Source organism: Amphibalanus amphitrite, unplaced genomic scaffold, assembly GCF_019059575.1.
Source record: "Amphibalanus amphitrite isolate SeventyFive unplaced genomic scaffold, NRLGWU_Aamphi_draft 001594F_arrow, whole genome shotgun sequence".
In the NCBI taxonomy this organism is placed as follows: domain Eukaryota; kingdom Metazoa; phylum Arthropoda; class Thecostraca; order Balanomorpha; family Balanidae; genus Amphibalanus; species Amphibalanus amphitrite.
In genome coordinates, this window is record NW_024883087.1 from 54,442 (window position 1) to 73,409 (window position 18,968).

Consider the following 18,968-nt stretch of genomic DNA (forward strand, 5'->3'; position numbering starts at 1 on the left):
TTTGTTCCTAACGTGGCTATTTCGAAAATGTTTAGAGAAAAACTCATATCTAGCGCCACTTATTCTACTTTTTTATCCCCGTCAAGTCATCTTTGACCTGACCTAAAAATGATCTCAGTAAAAATTGCAGACCTTGTCCTAATGCTGTCGCTATCTTGGTTCGTTCTCAAGATGTCAGGGGGAGCACTTGTCCGCACCCCCCCCCCCCCCCCGTCGGTGCGAAGTTGGCGCGGACACCGTCGGCGCGCGGGTTAAAATCCAACCTTTGCACATGTCAAAAGAGAAAGGAATAAGCCTGGAATAATAATTCAGTGTGGCCTAGTGAATACGGCGTTAGTCTCCTGACTCCGCAGCAATGAGTCCGTGGCCGGAAGGCATTCGTTATCTCGATTAGCTGGTGACTGCCTATGCATTTTACATAGAGGGCATCGCTGGACCCGGGAGAACCCGGGAGAACGTGCCGCATCTGCCCACGCTACATTATCACTTTTCACCTTCGCACTTACAGGGAGGTCGGAAGGGGCTCCCCCACCCCTCTGCTTCACAAATGACTCATGAGTCATGACCATGCCAGGGCAGAATGGTGATTTGACGCATGGTGGCGCAGATTTGTGAAAGCGCCTTTCCGAGCTTATTTGTGATCAGCCGCTACATACTAGCCGCAAGCTCCCATACCTATGCGGTAAAGCCGATATAAAAAGGCGAAAACTGGCGAGAGTTCATAGAGGATCCTGCACATCAGGGGGCTTTATTTCGCATGTTCGCCACTCGCGGCCATGTTTGCGGTCACGTTTGCTTCGTCAGTCGGCTATAACCTGCTTCACTGTTACAGTGTGCTGGCTGGCAGAGGTAACTGGCCGTGGAAGACGCCGTCAGAGGTCGACCCGACTTCGCAGTACTCGGGCCGTGTCACAGTTCTCGGATCTGGAGGCCATTGCACCTGGTTATGATGGCGCATCTGACCTAAGACAGAAGTACGTTTTCTTACCTGCCGTTAAGGGCGGTCAAGACCACATACTTCCGCCGCTCCTGCACATAACTGAGTTATAACATCACGACACACATATTTGACTCATGCTTTACATAATAAAACGGACGGCTTAACAAGTAACTGCTGAATAAATTAGCTTTACGCATACTCGCCTGCGGCCACCTGTCACTTTACACCTTCCGCTGCAGGTGAGGATGACAGCCGCTGAGGCCAGTCACTGGGAAACAACATGACGTCATACACCGCAATAGTGACGTCATCAGGAGAGCGGCGGGCCTCCCAGGCCGGTTCGCCGGACACCTGGTGACGTCATGACCGGCTCAAAAGCGGCGCGGGTACGGTCGGTCGGCCAGTCGTTCCGTCGGCCCCACACCACCCGGACCATGCTCGTGGCGCTGACGTGGGCGGCTCTGGCGGCCAGCTGCGGCGCCTCATCGCAGATTTTTTTCGGCTCCGTGACCGAACTGGTGCGCCGCTCCAGTGAGTGTGTTTTGTCCGACGGCCGCCAGGGGCGCTGCATGTACCCGAGCTCGTGTGAGGCGCTCTCGGGTCCGCAGCTGCCCGACTGTGTGAAGCCGTGCGCCATGGTGCAGCATGAGCTGAAGGTCTGCTGTCCGACGGAGACCACCAGCAGTGGTGACACCACCACCACCAGGACCTGCGGCCGGCCCGGCACCCCGCCCACTCTGGCTCGCAACATCGCCTTCGGCCGGCGCTCGGCGCCCGGGCGGTGGCCGTGGATGGCGCTGCTCGGCTGGCGCGAGTCGACCGGCTCCGGTCGGCACCGCTGGCGCTGCGGCGGCGCCCTCATCAGCCAGCGCCACGTGCTGACGGCAGCGCACTGCGTGGAGCGCGCCGGCGCTCCACTCACAGTGCGCCTGGGCGAGCACGACCTGACCGAGACGGCCGACGGCCGGCACCAAGACGTGCTGGTGGCGCACGCCGCCGTGCCGGCCGGCCGGCGCGGCCACCAACAAGACCTGGCGCTGCTGACTCTGGCAGAGCCGGCGCGGCTCTCGGCGCACGTGCAGCCCGTCTGCCTGCCGTCGTCGGCGGCCGACGACCCAGCCGTCGGGGACGATGTGGTGGTGGCCGGCTGGGGCCGCGTGCAGTACTCCGAGCCGCGGTCGGACCACCTGCGCGAAGCAGTGCAGCAGGTGCGGCCCACCGGCGAGTGCGAGCGCGCCTACCGCCGCGTGCCCGGCTTCGAGGACAACTACCCGGGCGGCCTGGGCTCGCGGCTGATCTGCGCGCTCGACACCACGGCCGGCCACCAGGACTCGTGCCGGGGCGACTCGGGCGGCCCGCTGGTGGCGCGCGCGACCGACGGCACCTACACGGCTGTCGGCGTCGTGTCTCTTGGCATGGGCTGCGGCAACCCGGCCTTCGGCAGTCTCTACACCCGCGTCTCCAGCTACCTGGATTGGATAGAACGGCAGATGGCGCGACCGCAAGGTGCCCATGGAAATACAACGGTCACAGTCGTAGCCAAGTAGTCAGATGTTCACATTTTTAGCTTATAGACCGTTGATGCTCTAGACAGCTTGTCATGATCTCAGATTATGCGTTCGCATTCTTGCAATACAGTTGCTAGTTGTTAAAATGTTATTAGTTGAATATGCACACGGTTGAAGATATGCGACAGTCTCAATCTATTATGTATTGCATTTTATGATTCGATCTTGTTACTGCGAGCTGTTAATTATGTTTAGTATCCGTTAGGTGCTAAATGTGAGATTCCAAAATCATGTAAATACTACGACATGTAGCAGTCTACTGGTGCTGGAGGATGAGCCACCTTAGTTGTAACACACGGGTTACGGTTACAAGAACGCCGAACAGGGAGTTGGTTTGATCAGGACCCTGAAGCGGCACGTCGTTCAGGGATAGGTCATCGTACTTGGCCGCAAATCGAAAACGACTCTGATCTTGTCGACCTTTGTGGGGTGATACACCATGATGTGGTATGTACGTACAATGTGCATACCAAACGGACGCCATTTAATTGCGTCCCAGAAAAGCTATTTCTGGCACCTAAAAGCTGACTCGCCCCAAAATTGGTCCTCAGCACCTATTTGGTGGATACCAGCACCAATCATGGAAAATGACCTTAATTAGCTGTTTCTGGCACCTATTCATCGGTACGCCTTACTCTTTTTTCTGAATCTGGCACCTAAATGCTGAGCGTAGCACCAATCTAGTAGAGAAATGAATTACTGGCTGATAGAATCATGTTGTTCTGGTATAATGACCCCTGGAGTCTAGCCTAAAGGTTGCCAGTGCAGCTACACTCTAAGACAGCCCCGTAGTGATCTCAGCATTGTATATGACGTTTAAGTAAGCAAATAATATTGATTTGTTTGAAAAAAACAATGTCATTTAAATATTTAAAAGTATTTATTTGTAATGCTTAAAGGGAAACATTTTTGTGAGTAATTGTCTCGATTTTGACCATTAAAACGGGTATTGTATTTTTTGACGTCATCAAATAGCTCCAAAAAAGAAATGTAATGTTTTCATTCCGTTCAAGGCCGCTGAAGAAACGCGGGATCTTGCGTGGGACATTGTCCGTTGTTTGCCGCGCAGAGTTGTGCCGTGGTTGTGCCTTTTTCATCCGTTTCTTACTTATGTCATATGTGTGCATGAAGCTTTGATTTTGTTTTGGTTATTGTGTGGCCGGTCAGTCAAACGCCCCTGTAGAAACCGGATGCTGCGTTTGATCGAGCTGGAGTCAAACGATGATTCAAGGCTATAGAACTCCAGGTAAGGACACCAGCCGTTTGACCTTGAACGCCGCCGGCCGGCCGATGACGTCATTGGAGGCAAGCCGGCTCGGCGGACACATAAGGCGAATGCATAACGGAGGGGCGTTGGAAGCGGGGGAGATATTTTAATGTGGTTGCATACCACAATTGTTATGTTGATTGATCTACAGACTGCATTCTTTTAAACCTCGATGCATCCTAGGCCTGGATGGTGCGTACAGTCTGTCTTGAAAGTACCGCAGCATGGCAGGGTGGCGCTGGTGGGCTGGCGCAGCGGAGGGCGGTCAGGTTTGAGGGCCACTGGATCGCCTGACCCTTGGGGGGAAGGGAGGGGAGGGAGGGAGGAGAGGGGTGGGCGCGAGTGAGCGGGCTCTCGATGCTGCCAGTGCGGCAGACAAGGCGCCGTTTTATGAATACGTTATACAGAGACACCAGCTAAGCGTAGTAATTCTCTTCCTGACATGAAAGTTTTGATAAATGGAAAGTGAAGCTTCCCTTTCGAGCCTCGCCAGACATTTACGTGTCACACTTGTAATCCGGCCAGAGGGCAGCGGGTGCAGCCTCCGTCGTTTCGCTCAGATTCAGCAAGGGCTTCCAGAAAGTTGTGTGCGTGGTTACGAGACACACATTGAGAGTATTGGCTGCTTTATAGCGTCCACTGATAGAAATGGTCCGTAGGAACCCGCCTTACAGCCGTTCGGCTCCTGATCGGACATGTGAAATGGTCAGGTCGGCCCTGATCATTTCACGTGCTGGGACCTGATGTTTCAATCACGAAATGCCTGGAAACGCGTAGATAATATGCGCTGACATGCATGGAATCGGCATTTTGGCCTGACATGGTGTCGAGAAGGAATTTAGGGGTCAAAGGCCATTGGGTTCAGGGTCATTTTCAGGAAAGATATAACATTGATCAATTCGAGGATATTGAAAGTTTTGTCGTGGTCGGTCGGTCGGTCGTATTTTACGCGAGTTATTCGTGAAAAAGCCGTGAGGAACCTCCTCCTGTAAGTGTGAAGGTTAAGATCTCAGGTCAACCGGTGATCTCTCGAGCATTCTTTAGAGCCGACGAGCATTATAACTTTTCCTGAGGCTAGGACACTATAAAGTAACCTAAGCGACCCGACCTTAAAAGATCTGGGTCTGATTCATTCCGCCATCAAAGTGTTTAAAAAAGATGCAATATCAGGTATGTGTGGAGGGACGTTGCAGCCCCCCCTTCCCCCCAACGCAGCAGTGTGCAGAGAGTCTGCTTTGTGAAGCAATAAATCTAGCCAGCTCCTTTGAAGCCGAAAATATAAAGAAAAAGGGTTCTGAGTCGCGACGGCGCTGTTCCGACTGCAACTCCAAATCTGACTTCGGCCTGCTGATTGGCTCCGACTCCGACTCTGACTCCGGACCAGTGCACTGCCATAAGCATAAACGTATCACTTGCCGGTACAGGGATTGACGCAACTCTTCCGGACTGCTTTTGGTAGCTATTTTAGACTCTGCAACATTTGTTGGAGTCCGCTAAAATTTTCAGCATCTTGTGGAGGGAGAGGGAGAGAGAGAGAGAGAGGGAAAGAGAGAGAGAGAGAGAGAGAGAGAGAGAGAGAGAGAGAGAGAGAGAGAGAGAGAGAGAGAGAAGAGAGAGAGAGGAGCTTTGATAGATCATTAAACGAATAAAATTCACACCATACAGCCTCGTATGATCTCAACTCTCATCTTGATTCTTGAACTGAACAGTGAACAGTGAGCACTCAGGAACTGAAGATTAATATGCCGCTACCTGTTAATACCCATAATATCAGTGACCTTTCGGCATAAATCTGCATACCCCGTGTTTGGTATACGATTATCAATCCTCTACCTAGAAGTAGGCGCTGCGAACAATTGCTTGGCCAGCCGATCGTAAAATGAAAATATTTGCCGGTAACTTCACCTTTTTGCACTCAAAAGAGGCATCTTTTCATTCAATTTCGGCGAATTGCATTCAATTTTAGCGATCTCTCATTTGCTTCGAATAGAGAGATCGCTAAAATTGAATGCAATTCGCCGAAATTGAATGAAAAGATGCCTATTTTGAGTGCAAAAAGGTGTTTTATGTATAGGAAATAAGGAGTATAATGTGTTAGTTATTTTGTGATGTTTTTTATGTAGCAGCCATTTGCCTTCTATAGTGTTTTATTTTGCATGATAATGATTATACTTCTAATAAGATGGAATAGTAATCATTGGCACATAACTAAAGGAAGACAAAAACACACAAGTGTAGGATTTGCTTTGGCTTCCTTTAGTTATGAGCAATAGGTTACCATTCCGTCTTACTTCCATTGGCTTTCGCTTAAATACTATTTTGTTTCAATCTCAACAAGGGCGGTGAGAATGGGAGTTTTTTTACTTTTTATCTCGCATAAATAAATACGAAACAAATTACTTTATCCTAAGTTACTGGATCAATCGATCATATTTAAACCCATAGTTAATCTGAGATTTTCGACAAACTACTGCGTTGACATTGTTCTGTGTTGTTATTTACATTGTTATTTCAGTTTTATTACATTTATTCTGTTCCGTTCCATGATCGTAAAGTATTGTTCATAATCATAGTGAATATGTGTCATGTTCTGATAACAATGCAAGTAGTCGCGCTCAGCCTTTAGATTGGCTTCGTCTGTCTTTTCGTCGAGAATAAAACGGTTCCAAGGGTGAACCGGCCACCGGGGGATCGGCCGGGCCGGTCAAGTTCTCCACTCGTGCTCGCAGACGGCCCGTGCCCCCGGGCGACAGGCGCCGCAGCGGGGTGGAAAGAGTAAGGGAGAGCGGCACCCCACGCGACCTGCCCGGTCACTCTCTCCTGGCTCACTGCCGTCACGTGCACTCTGGGGCTCTCAAACCACCGAGCTCCCGACCTTTAGTTCGCCGGGCCGCCGCAGCCCATGCTGCGGTACTTTCAAGACAGACTGTACATTGTAGAAAGATCACCCCGTCCGAACACATGTTGTACTGGGCGTATAACCATCAGAGGTAATGCCTGAACGTAGGCAAGCATAATTGGCCTGTCATATTGTTTAGAATATAAAATCTTAATGGATATTATTCAGGATATGATCTCTACATTACGGGAATTCACTAATTACTACGGCCCATAGGGGCACCGCCGGAGCTGTTGTTTTACCATCGGTCCCAGGCAACGATCCAGGGAGCTGCAGTACCCGGCGGCCAAAGCGGCCACCTCTTCGACTCGCAGGTCCTGTGGGATTCCGTGATGCTTCAGTGCTTCACCCACAGAAGCACGGGTATAGCAGTAGGATGTGGGGTTAGGTGTCTGTCCAGCTCTTCATTGTAGGTACAGGGACCCGCAGTTGCTACTGTACACATATATTACCAATTCAGAATTGTGCTATTATTTGCTAAGTGCTGGCCATCGGAGAAAGGAAATGTAGCGCAAAGTATGGAGGAATAACACATGTTTGCTCCTAGGACGTATGTTTTGTATAATTTCTCTTACCGCAACAGATATTCTTCTAAAACTACAATCGTGCTATTTTTCTGTGCCGGTTGCCTCCCCAGAGCCCGTCCTTGGTGTCGCCTATAGCTTCCGCTCCCGCTACGTGAATGAAAGTCACGTGACTACTACACGTTTGCGCTCAGTACTAACACACCTAGCCCGAGGGCCGGTCCGTAGCGGGGAGGGGTAGAACGCCAGAGCTCCAGCGCAGTGGAGGTGGTGGTGGCCCGTATCATAAAGAGGCAACCGTAAGCAGAACTACAATTGCCGCAGTATGAGATTATGATTAAGTTTTCTTTAAATGTATTGATTGACAAGAAAGTGCAAAGCTTATCCGATATAATAAAACGGTGTCCAAGGCCTTGGAAGAACTGTAAAACATTTCCAGGAACGTATAAATTTATGATACAGGCCATGACCTTTCACCTTGCCTCCGGGGAGGACCGCTCAGGAATCCACATACCGAACGAATCGAGGCCTCGCAGCGCGGCGGCAGACGAGGTGGATAAACCATTGCCGCCTGATCTTTCGAATACTTATGTTTCCAGAAGAAGGAGAGAGGGGAGGGTTGTTTTCAACACACTCACAATCCTTTCCTTATTAAGTTATAGCTTACCGAAAAGATGCAACACAATGGTGGCCGTCACGAGATGTAGCGAATCACCTCAGGCACAGCGGTTTTAAGTAAACCTTAAGCATTGGAATTCAGGCCAGTGACCCTGAAACATTATTTTATTTTTGCAGTGCATAAGCTGGAATGACGTGGGCAAAGTTAATTGCAAAGAAACGGTTTTAGTTTCAGAACATTTCTGAGGCTAATCGCGCCAAATAGTATACGTTACTGCAAAATGTTAAATAGAATGTTACGTGCTATCCAGATGATGGAATTTATACCGACACAAGAAGTCAAAAAGTGGCATCGTGAGTCATGTTGCATACCTATAAATCGATTCGTCAGCTCGGCTCGAGCTCAATAGTTCATTGGCGGATGATCGGTTCGTTTTTTTTACAGTTTATGAGCCAGCAACCACCCTCCCAAGTCCCCCCCTCCCCCAACAGCAACAATTGTTGACAAATACTGTGATGGCCTAAAATGCCCTCAATTATGTTACGTGTTTGGGGCTCTCAACTTTGATTTATTATTATTATTATTTTTAATTCTTTTATGAATGGATGGTCGCATGAATGAACGAATGAAAAGCTCTACATCATTTGAGCGTCAGATGAAATCCATCCTAAAATTTGATCTACCAGTCTGCAACGGAAAGGTTTAAAAACGGCAGTGCAAGTTAAGTGCTGTTTCTAATCTATGCCGTTTTTTATCAAGTGTCTTATAGCTCCTCAATCTTGAGCCGCTTCTCTCACGATTGATTTTATATGATGCTTACATTATTCAAGAAGTTGCTGTTTTCGAGCTCGTTGGTCTTAAAAACTGCTATCGAAGTAACTTAAAGTGTTTCGGCACTTAAAAAACAATCGATATTTAAACCTCACCAATTTAGGCATTTTTCAGCGTCTAACATGTAGCGGAGGCGCGTAGAAACATTCAGTTGTTCGGCCCTTGATAATAGAGCCAGAGCTTCGCTGAAAAAGAAAAAAAGAGCGTGCTGCTCGTGACGAGAGAAATCCAATGATTTTAGGGTCCTGGTCATCGCTGACGAGAGAAAGCCAATTATCTTTACCTATGTCCTGGTCAATGTTGAGATCCTAGGTCGACCTCCCAGATCAGGAGGTCGGTAACCCAAAAACACGGAAAATTGGGTCCTGCTAGAATTTCTCCAAGTGAAGTTTGCTGAGACTTGGCTTGCTCCTGACTTCGAATTTTCACTTGCTTTGTTCAAAGATGATGTATCAAAGCATTTCGGGTAGGACGGGTCACGCCAGATCATCCATTAGGATTTAGGCGTTCCGCCGGCTATCCATAGAATGTTAATTAACCAGCACTGACAGCCTTGCAACATGTTGCATAGGCACTATACCTGATACCAAACTATGCCTAGTTTTCAAATGCTAAAACGGGTGCTAAATTTCAAACCAGCACTTCCTAAAAACCACGGTAAAAAGGTGTAAATTAAAGGAAGTTAACGGAGATCATTTCAAGTAAATGACCTTAACCTGAGTTTCACGTGACCTTGGCACCCACAACAATCAATGAGACAAACATTAAATAGTATATTTTACATGTTGTCACGCCCCTAATCACGAAACGACTATGGAAACACATAGAAGATGTGCGCTGACTTTCAATTGCTATTCTGGCCTGACATGATCTTGAGGAAAATAATCACAGGTCAAAGGTAATTTGGTTGAGGGATTTAAAATTCTCGGAGAAGATGCAAAAATGATAAGGACTATTAAATTTTCCGGGAAGTTGTAAAATTGATTAACTCCAGGGCACCAAAGAATCGTCGCAATGCAATCCTTCGCTTTGCCGTGATTTCATATTGGTGAAAAACAGGGGGCGCGGTCTAACTTACCTCTACTTATATGTGTGGTGAGGGTTAATATTCATTTTATCTGTGCTGATGAATGTGCGACAATTTCCACATGAACTGAGACCAGTCCATATGAGTATGTTTTTCTCACGGACAATGACAATATAGAAGCAATGCGAATAAAACCAAACCTTTCGGACAATAACGTGCCTTCGTCAGTGGAAAAAGATAAGTGTAGGTTTAACATCGATGAGAACTATATGCGGCACCGTCTCGGTCTGGCCAGCCGGGTTGCCGATAAAATACACAAATGTTTATAAGCTTCCATGATGTGCTTAAAAAAAACTGCTGAAAATATAGGTATCTTAAAAAATAAAGTTAACTACTTCACCGATTTTATCGAAAGAAAACATCTATGCCTTTATAGTTACTTATTTCTTGCCACTGACGGAGGCATTTTTTGTGCGAAACGTCTGTTTTTATTCGTATTGTTATTGTATTGTCATTCCCTGTGAGAAAAAAGGATAACTCTTCAGTTAGTAACCATAAGAGCATAACGGCTTAATGTAACACTTCACTGTGTATACGAAACCTATAAGTCCCTAAAAATAATCCTATTTACAGCTTTTAAAAGATACAGCTTAGGCATACAATTTCTATTCTGCATTAAGATAATATTCATTTATCGCCACAGAATATGTTAAATTAGTGCTGCTGAAGTTCGCTTTCGAAGCGTCTCCTCCAGGCATTCCACAGCTCTCTCAAGTGCCATTTTGGATCACGGAACATGGCTGGGCGCGGGACAGGTCGTCTGCGAGCTTGGACGGACCACGTGACCACCTCCCCTCCCCCTCACTCCCGTCCCCTTCCCCAGCAGGGCGTCCGATCTAACCGCGCCCCAGGCAGTCGGCTCGGTCCGACCCTCACTGATCGAGCCACGGCCCGGTGCCGCCTGAGTTTGTGCCGGGTGCAAAACTGGAGCAGTAACTAGCGCCGGAACTAGTAATCAGCACGACCATCGTCAGATGGCAGGAGTGAATGGAATAAGCGGTTCCAGGTTTCAGAAGGAATGGGGCAGGAAAAAGCGCTGAAAACAATGTTTTGCTGATATAGCCATAAAAAGTTCACTGAATTAGGAGAGCAGCACATCAGTTTAAAGCCCTTCAGATGGTGGTTTCAATCAGCACACAATCATTTCTCAATTCGTCTCCAACGGTGTCACAGGCCAAGAATACGCTGAAATACTAGTGTGTACAGAAGCAACTGCGGGTCCCTGTACAACGTAATACAGCGCCTGGTCCCGCCGAAGCTCGGTATCGACCGCGACTTTTCACAACTGGCGGATCCAGAAAGCGGTCTTGGACACTGTGGGGGCTTACCCCAAAAAGGTTTCTCCGAATTAATTTAAAAAAACTCTGATTTCGATTCCTTGCGTACTGCTGTGCAGTGTCATTAACCAACATTTCCTCAGAAAAGTGTTTCTCAGCGAAGTTTTCTTTTATTCTCGAAAAGCGATTTCGGGCGCTACCCCGGTTATGGGGCTTAACTAAAAACGTTTTCAAACGCCACCAGAAACCGATGGTAAGGTGAATTTAAATCCAACAACTCATCTCTGTCTGCCCGCCTAAATATACTACACATGGTACGTGGCACCCGGCCCTGACGCAGCTTTGAGCCGATCGTGACATTTTCGGCTTTCCCCGTCCCAAGCTCGATTAGAAACGTTCTTCCCCGATCGTTGATGTCAATTAAAATTCAATACCTCATCTCTGTCTGCCCGCCCATTACCCATTCATTGCACACCGTTCAGCGCCCGGCCCCGCCAGAAGTATCCCAGCGCGCTGAGCAGTTGCCTCCAGCCGCGTCATCCCGAGGCCCCGCGCGGCCGATAACTGAATACATTGCGCGAATAGCCGTGTCGCCCCCCTGTGATGATTGCAGAAAGCTAATAATATTGAAAAGAGGGCCGGTTGCGTGGCATGTCTGTTCAGAGTTGACATTTTGCTTTACTCCAGTTTATGACCTGAGAGCCTGGCTGGAGGTGACGGATCCAAACTTTTCACGTTAAAATGGCTGAGGGTGCAATAATCTCTAGTCTCTACATAGCGGGCTGGTATAGGAGCGTCTTGCTATGCTGCACCATAGCTGGCTAGTGATTCTCTTTTGGCTAGAAATGGCATTAATAATTATCTCCACTGGCGAAAATGGCACTTGACATCACCGAATGCAACGTTCATGTTGTTAGGATACATAAAATCAGGAAGATTACGCGAATTAGGCAGGCAAACGTGGAATAAAATAGGTGCTGGATGTTTTGGTTTTGGTGCTGAATCAGCAAACAGCAAATACGGAGTTCAACTAGACGATCTGGCAACTTTAGGCTGTGTGGAAGCAATTAGGTGCCAGATTCAGATATTAGGGTCGAATAAGCATTTTGGGGCTGATCAGCAATTAGGTGCCAGAAACAGCTTTTTAGGGACCAGAAACAAATATTCCCCATACCAAACATACCACACACGGCCGTCTGCCCTGCTCAGGCTTTCCTCCGGCACCTTCTCAGCGTAGTTCTCTTGCAACATGTTATCCATGAAGGCAACGTTGTCCTCTTTGAATCTTGTACGTTAGGCGGCACGGGCGGACATCGATAGCAGCGCCTCTATCGGTCACTAGGGAAAGCTGGGCTGAAGGCGACGAAATACCGGCTGAGTTGTCACAAGTTAAATAGGTTTATAGACATCCGTCTTGTGAAAAAGTTGAACTTTTGCCTTCAATATTTCTACAGGCAATTTTAGAAGTGCCTTCACATAGATTACAAAACCGTTTAAAGGTAGTGTGCCACCTTTGAAAGATTTCCGGTTTTATTTTTCCTAGGATAAGAAGCTTCTGTTTTTACCTAATATCGCAAAAAAAATCAAAAAATGGGCCTGGAATAGTGCCTTTTTCGCCTAAAAGTTTATCGGTTTTTAGATATGTATAACAACTGTAGTGGGCTCACCTGCAAACAGGCGTCGGGCAACAATCGCGAATGCGGCGCACTTGTGACAATAAGCAAAGGTCATTATAGTGTTACGACCATACGACGTACGGGAATGAGTTATCAGCTGTCTAATCGTAGACAACACAATGTCGAGCCTTAAACTGTAAGCCTGTATTGGTATTGTTTCTTAAATTTGGCTGTCGAACATTAATTTGTGGTTTGAAATGATTTTATGTAAAATAATTGATATGAAACAGCCGTCTCTTAAGTTATGACCCCATTACACCACACGCAAGTGGCAGAAATGACAATGATCAGCTGACGCATTTTTCTTGGCCGAAGTCAGAGCGCGCGGCCCGACGCACCACGCGTATTTGGAAATTCCGACCTCGACGAGCATCAGAAGCCACCTAACAGGCGTGTTCGAAACCGCAGGAGATGATGATGAACGGGTTTATCGAAACTTGGTTGGATGAGCCTATCGGTAATAGCGATTTTAGTGTGTGCATTTATTGTTCATAGTGGTGTGAAATGTGGTTGGGGTTCGACCGACAACCCGTCGGGGCGAATTTCGCACTGGGGTACTCAAAATTTGAAGAATTTAAGACGTTTCCATAAGTTTTGAAGGTATGGATAAGTTCTAAAAATCCGGTTCTCCTTATCCGGGTCATTAACTCCATATGGTCCAAGAAAGCTGGCACACTACCTTTAAATTATTTTATTCACTTCAAGCCTTTCCTATTGTTCTTGATGATGCGGGAACTATTTCTAAAGTGTTTCTAGCTTAGTAAAAGAACATATTGTACTAACGATGAAAAACGCATAAATGGAAGATTTTAAATGCAATTTTCTGTAACAAATAATGGTAAATTATCTACACATCAAGGAAAAGGTGCATGCTAACTGATAATTTAAAGTTCTTGGGGCCAGTTGGTTTCTTCTTTTCTTACGTCGCCCCAATGGCCGCAAATAAAAGAACATATTGTACTAACGATGAAAAACGCATAAATGGAAGATTTTAAATGCAATTTTCTGTAACAAATAATGGTAAATTATCTACACATCAAGGAAAAGGTGCATGCTAACTGATAATTTAAAGTTCTTGGGGCCAGTTGGTTTCTTCTTTTCTTACGTCGCCCCAATGGCCGCAAATACACTTGTGATAACGCCTATCGATTCTCAGTCAGTTTCTTTTTCAGACTGGAGTCAGTGCAGAGCCATGCGTATTTGGAAATTCCGACCTCGACGAGCATCTGTGGTAGAAAACCACCACTTTAGTAGGGGAAACTACTGCTGTATGCTACCATTTGCACTGCATGTGTCGCTATAGCTGCGACATCTATGCATAATGCATATACATATAAACCGCGACATCTGTGTGCGCTGATTCTAGTTAGCGATTAGCTAGGGCACCAGGGTAGATCCAGACTTCAGTTTGAGGCAGGGCCGGGGTGCGGAGCCGGAGCCGGAGCCGAGCGGCATATTTTGCCCGGAGCCGGGGCCGTGAAACAATATATCCCGGAGCTGGAGCCGGAGCTGTCAAAAAGGGGACGACTCTGGCTCCTTTTTTTTAAGAGGACAAGATTTTTGACCTAGTTCGGTTTGTCAAACCGAAGCGAACTGCCTGCAGTTCCAGGCAGTAAAACATGCGGTATTCAAAATATGAAAATAGCCTTGTTTTGTTATGCAAATGCAGAAGCAGCGTACACCAATCCCATCTTCTTTTTTTCTGCCACCCGTATTTAATATGTACTGAGTATTGGAGCCGGAGCCGCCGGAGCCGGACCATTTTACTCGGAGCCGGAGCCGCCATGGCATTTCACCCGGAGCCGGAGTCGGAGCCGTCTGAAATTTCCACGGCTCCGCATCCATGGTAAGGGACGCCATTTAATTGCGTCCCAGAAAAGCTATTTCTGGCACCTAAAAGCTGACTCGCCCCAAAATTGGTCCTCAGCACCTATTTGGTGGATACCAGCACCAATCATGGAAAATAACCTTAATTAGCTGTTTCTGGCACCTATTCATCGGTACGCCTTACTCTTTTTTCTGAATCTGGCACCTAAATGCTGAGCGTAGCACCAATCTAGCAGGAAAATGAACTACTGGCTGGTAGAATCATGTTGTTCTGGTATAATGACCCCTGGAGTCTAGCCTAAAGGTTGCCAGTGCAGCTACACTCTATGACAGCCCCGTAGTGATCTCAGCATTGTATATGACGTTTAAGTAAGCAAATAATATTGATTTGTTTGAAAAAAACAATGTCATTTAAATATTTAAAAGTATTTATTTGTAATGCTTAAAGGGAAACATTTTTGTGAGTAATTGTCTCGATTTTGACCATTAAAACGGGTATTGTATTTTTTGACGTCATCAAATAGCTCCAAAAAAGAAATGTAATGTTTTCATTCCGTTCAAGGCCGCTGAAGAAACGCGGGATCTTGCGTGGGACATTGTCCGTTGTTTGCCGCGCAGAGTTGTGCCGTGGTTGTGCCTTTTTCATCCGTTTCTTACTTATGTGTGCTTGAAGCTTTGATTTTGTTTTTGGTTATTGTGTGGCCAGTCAGTCAAACGCCCCTGTAGAAACCGAATGCTGCGTTTGATCGAGATGGAGTCAGACGATGATTGCAGAAAGCTAATGATATTGAAAAGAGGGCCGGTTGCGTGGCATGTCTGTTCAGAGTTGACATTTTGCTTTACTCCAGTTTATGACCTGAGAGCCTGGCTGGAAGTGACGGATCCAAACTTTTCACGTTAAAATGGCTGAGGGTGCAATAATCTCTACATAGCGGGCTGGTATAGGAGCGTCTTGCTATGCTGCACCATAGCTGGCTAGTGATTCTCTTTTGGCTAGAAATGGAATTAATCATTACCTATCTCCACTGGCGAAAATGGCACTTGACATCACCGAATGCAACGTTCATGTTTGTTAGGATACATAAAATCAGGAAGATTACGCGAATTAGGTAGGCAAACGTGGAATAAAATAGGTGCTGGATGTTTTGGTTTTGGTGCTGAATCAGCAAACAGCAAATACGGAGTTCAACTAGACGATCTGGCAACTTTAGGCTGTGTGGAAGCAATTAGGTGCCAGATTCAGATATTAGGGTCGAATAAGCATTTTGGGGCTCATCAGCAATTAGGTGCCAGAAACAGCTTTTTAGGGACCAGAAACAAATATTCCCCCATGGTAAGAGTGGGGGGACTCATGGCCGGCCCGATCCCCTGCAGTCCGGTTGCTGAGCGGGGGGGGGGGAAGAGGTCCAATATGATGCCACGCCTATTGTCTATAGGTATATACGTATGTATTGGTACGTATTGTATTGGTAAAGTTAAAGCTAAAAGTTATTAAATAAATTCAAAAAAACACCGACGCGGAGCGCTGCCATTTTTAAGATATCCGCGAAAAACAAATCGTCAACTTGATGAATCGATAAAAATCACTAGCATCTCAGGAGGAACACTGCTGAGTGCTAATACCAATGCATACGTAGGTATATACCTATAGGCAATAGGCATGTCTTTTGCGGCATCATATTGGACCTTCCTTCCCCCCCCCCCCGCTCAGCAACTTTGACTGCCGGGGATCGGGCCGGCCATGAGTCCCCCCACCCTCAAACTGAAAGTCTGGATCCACCCTGGTGCCCTAGAGTATCGCGAACTAGAATCAGCACATATAGATGTCGCGGTTTATATGTATACGCATAGATGTCACAGCTATAGTGACACATGCAGTGCAAATGGTAGCAGACAGTAGTAGTTTCCCCTACCAAAGTGGTGGTTTTCTACCACAGATGCTCGTCGAGGTCGGAATTTCCAAATACGCACTTCGTAGTGGCCGTCTTTCAGTTCGATGCTATCTTCCACCCTCTGAAGCCACTTACTTCAGCTTCAACTGAGGCTGATCTGGTGTCATCTGACAGTTTTTCACTGAACCCTGCGTTGTACAGCTTGTCGATCAACTTAGGTACTCCTTCAACCTGGACACGGTTTGTCTTCACTGGACTGCTCGCGCTGTGTCGAACAGGACCATTGATGACCTATCCGAGTTCTTGTTGCGAACGGCCCTCGCTTTTGGCTAGAGACGACCTCCCATGGCTCCATTGCGAATGTTTCCAAGCATCAGCTCCACTGAGGCGTCCACACGAGCAAAACCCACGTCTCTCAGATAAGGCCATCTGCTCACATCTCCTTGTCTGGAAACTTATTATTATCAACTGGAATCTCCACACTGTAGACCGCTGGTAGCTGCAGAACATGACATCTTCTAAGGTCAGCTGCATCCAATCCATGGAAAACCTAGCTGTCGATCCTGATGCGGTTCACCAAGACGGTTGTTAACCCTCGCCCGCACATTCCATTTTCCCATCCTAGAACGCACATGGGGGGGGGGGGGGGGTTGTCACCCCCGCGCCATTTCGTTCCTGTTGGAGATAGAGCTTAGCGGTAAAGACCAAAGATTCTTTGAGAAGAGACAAATCCAATGATACCCAGTTTTACCACCTTCTCAGGTCAGTCTTCCAGGTCAGGTCAAACTAAAAAATGTTGCTGTTTTGGGTCACGGTTGGATATCAAGTGCGCTGCTTATCATATACCGATGACGATGCCGTTTTCTGGTGTCAAGCCAGCTAGAAACTCTGTCACACTACCCGACCAGGTTTTTGCTGCTGAGGTCATTTCCGGTCAAGTTAGGTCAAGGTCAATTATGTGTGTTTGTATGTCTGTGTGTCTGTGTGTATACTGATGTGTGCACCGATTGTTTGTGTCCATACTCCATATTACATGAAATCATGATCTGAGAAGCTTTTACCGAAAAAGCAGTCAAAAAACTTCACAAAAGTAAATTCCGCTTGCCTAAAACGCAATTATCTTAGATGACCTAGGTTGACATTGACCCTGGACCTTGACATCTGTACATCGTCGAACCATGATAGGTGGGAGGTAAGACTGGCAAAAAAGGCCGAAATCAAGGTGTCAAAAGCTCACAAGGCCCATAGCCAACGCAAGATGTTGAGAATTGGCCATTTGGGTCATGACATGACCTGAAAAACAAGGTCATATCTCCGAAACCAAAAACCACAGAAACTTGAAATTTTCAGTGGACATCAAGGATGAATAGAGGAGCAGTTATACAAAAAATCAGCCTTCTAGAATTAAAAATGTTGAGTGCAGAGCAGAAGGACTACCTATGGGGTGGCAACCCCCCCCCCCCCCCCCATGTGCGGGCGAGGGTTGAAGACAACTGTGTTCCGTTCTTGACCACTTGACCTGAGTCCATGCTTCTTAATAAGTTATTCTTGACAGAAGCATTCCGTACTTCCGCTGCACAACAAAGCATGTCTCGTCACAGATCTTCCACCCGACCTCACCACCACTGGTACGACAGCCAAGCCTGTGTTGCTTTGATTGACACAGCCTGTCGTGAAATTGAGCGATCATTAAAAAATTCTACGAGTTCAGCGCCAGGAATGTATTGTTTAAAAGTGTGGGTTTGGTGCGAGGTAATGGAGTCATAGAATATAAAAGGTACATGACACAGGGTACTTTAATTTCTTGGTGAAAGTCTGACATGGTAGCAGCGGTGTGGATTTAATATGATGTCAAGGATTAGGAATCATGGACGAAGAAAAAGCTGTGCCGGCGCCTTCTTCCAAAAGGTTTAGTGGCGGATTTTTCCAAATTACGACGGCTTTTCAAGGCCAAACGGCTTCATCGCGCAAAGCAAGCGTCTCGGCGACCTGGGCGGGTTTACTCCAGACCAGTTTGCATGATCGTCGCCACACGCTGCTCCGGTGGGGCACTGCGTGTTGTTAGTCAATGAGACAGAAACTTCGAACGGCGGTCTGACTTGGGTCTGACATTTTTTCGTTGAGTGCGGAGCCCACGAGTCATTTGGACCAAACTCCCACAGCACAAGCTGCAAAGAAACTCTCACAGCTCCGAAAAAAAAAAAACAAAAAAAAACGCCCTCATGACCACTTACAGATACTCATGACTATGGGATATCAATGCGGCGCTTAGTGAGACAGGCTTGCCCCGATTTTTTTCGGCACAAACGGTCAGGTCAAGAACTGACTGTTGGCTAGCGATGTCAGCGGACTCCTGGCGCCCAGGGAAGGCGCACACCACGAAGAGGGTCAAAATACGAACACCCACCCACCTGACGGGTTTCAGGGTATGATACGCTGTTGGTCCCGTAGGGGCTGGGGATCCGCAAGTTTCAGTGCTCAAACGAATAGCCGGGCAGGCTCGTAACGCTGGCCTGATGTCGCTGCCGCGCCGGTGACGAAAGTGATGATAAACGGGGCAA

The 18,968-nt window shown here is 47.3% G+C and overlaps 1 protein-coding gene across 1 annotated transcript; it reads left to right on the top strand.

The window, feature by feature from the left end:
* Positions 1 to 1,135: 1,135 nt before the first annotated feature.
* LOC122374050 (venom protease-like) lies at positions 1,136 to 2,765 on the top strand. The gene has a single exon (XM_043352559.1). The coding sequence runs from the start codon at positions 1,303 to 1,305 to the stop codon at positions 2,485 to 2,487; it is 1,185 nt and encodes a 394-aa protein (XP_043208494.1). The 5' UTR covers positions 1,136 to 1,302; the 3' UTR covers positions 2,488 to 2,765.
* The last annotated feature ends 16,203 nt before the right edge of the window (positions 2,766 to 18,968 follow it).

Excerpts from the sequence above, each read along its gene's own strand:
- LOC122374050 (XM_043352559.1), top strand. The coding sequence starts at position 1,303 with ATGACCGGCTCAAAAGCGGCGCGGGTACGGTCGGTCGGCCAGTCGTTC.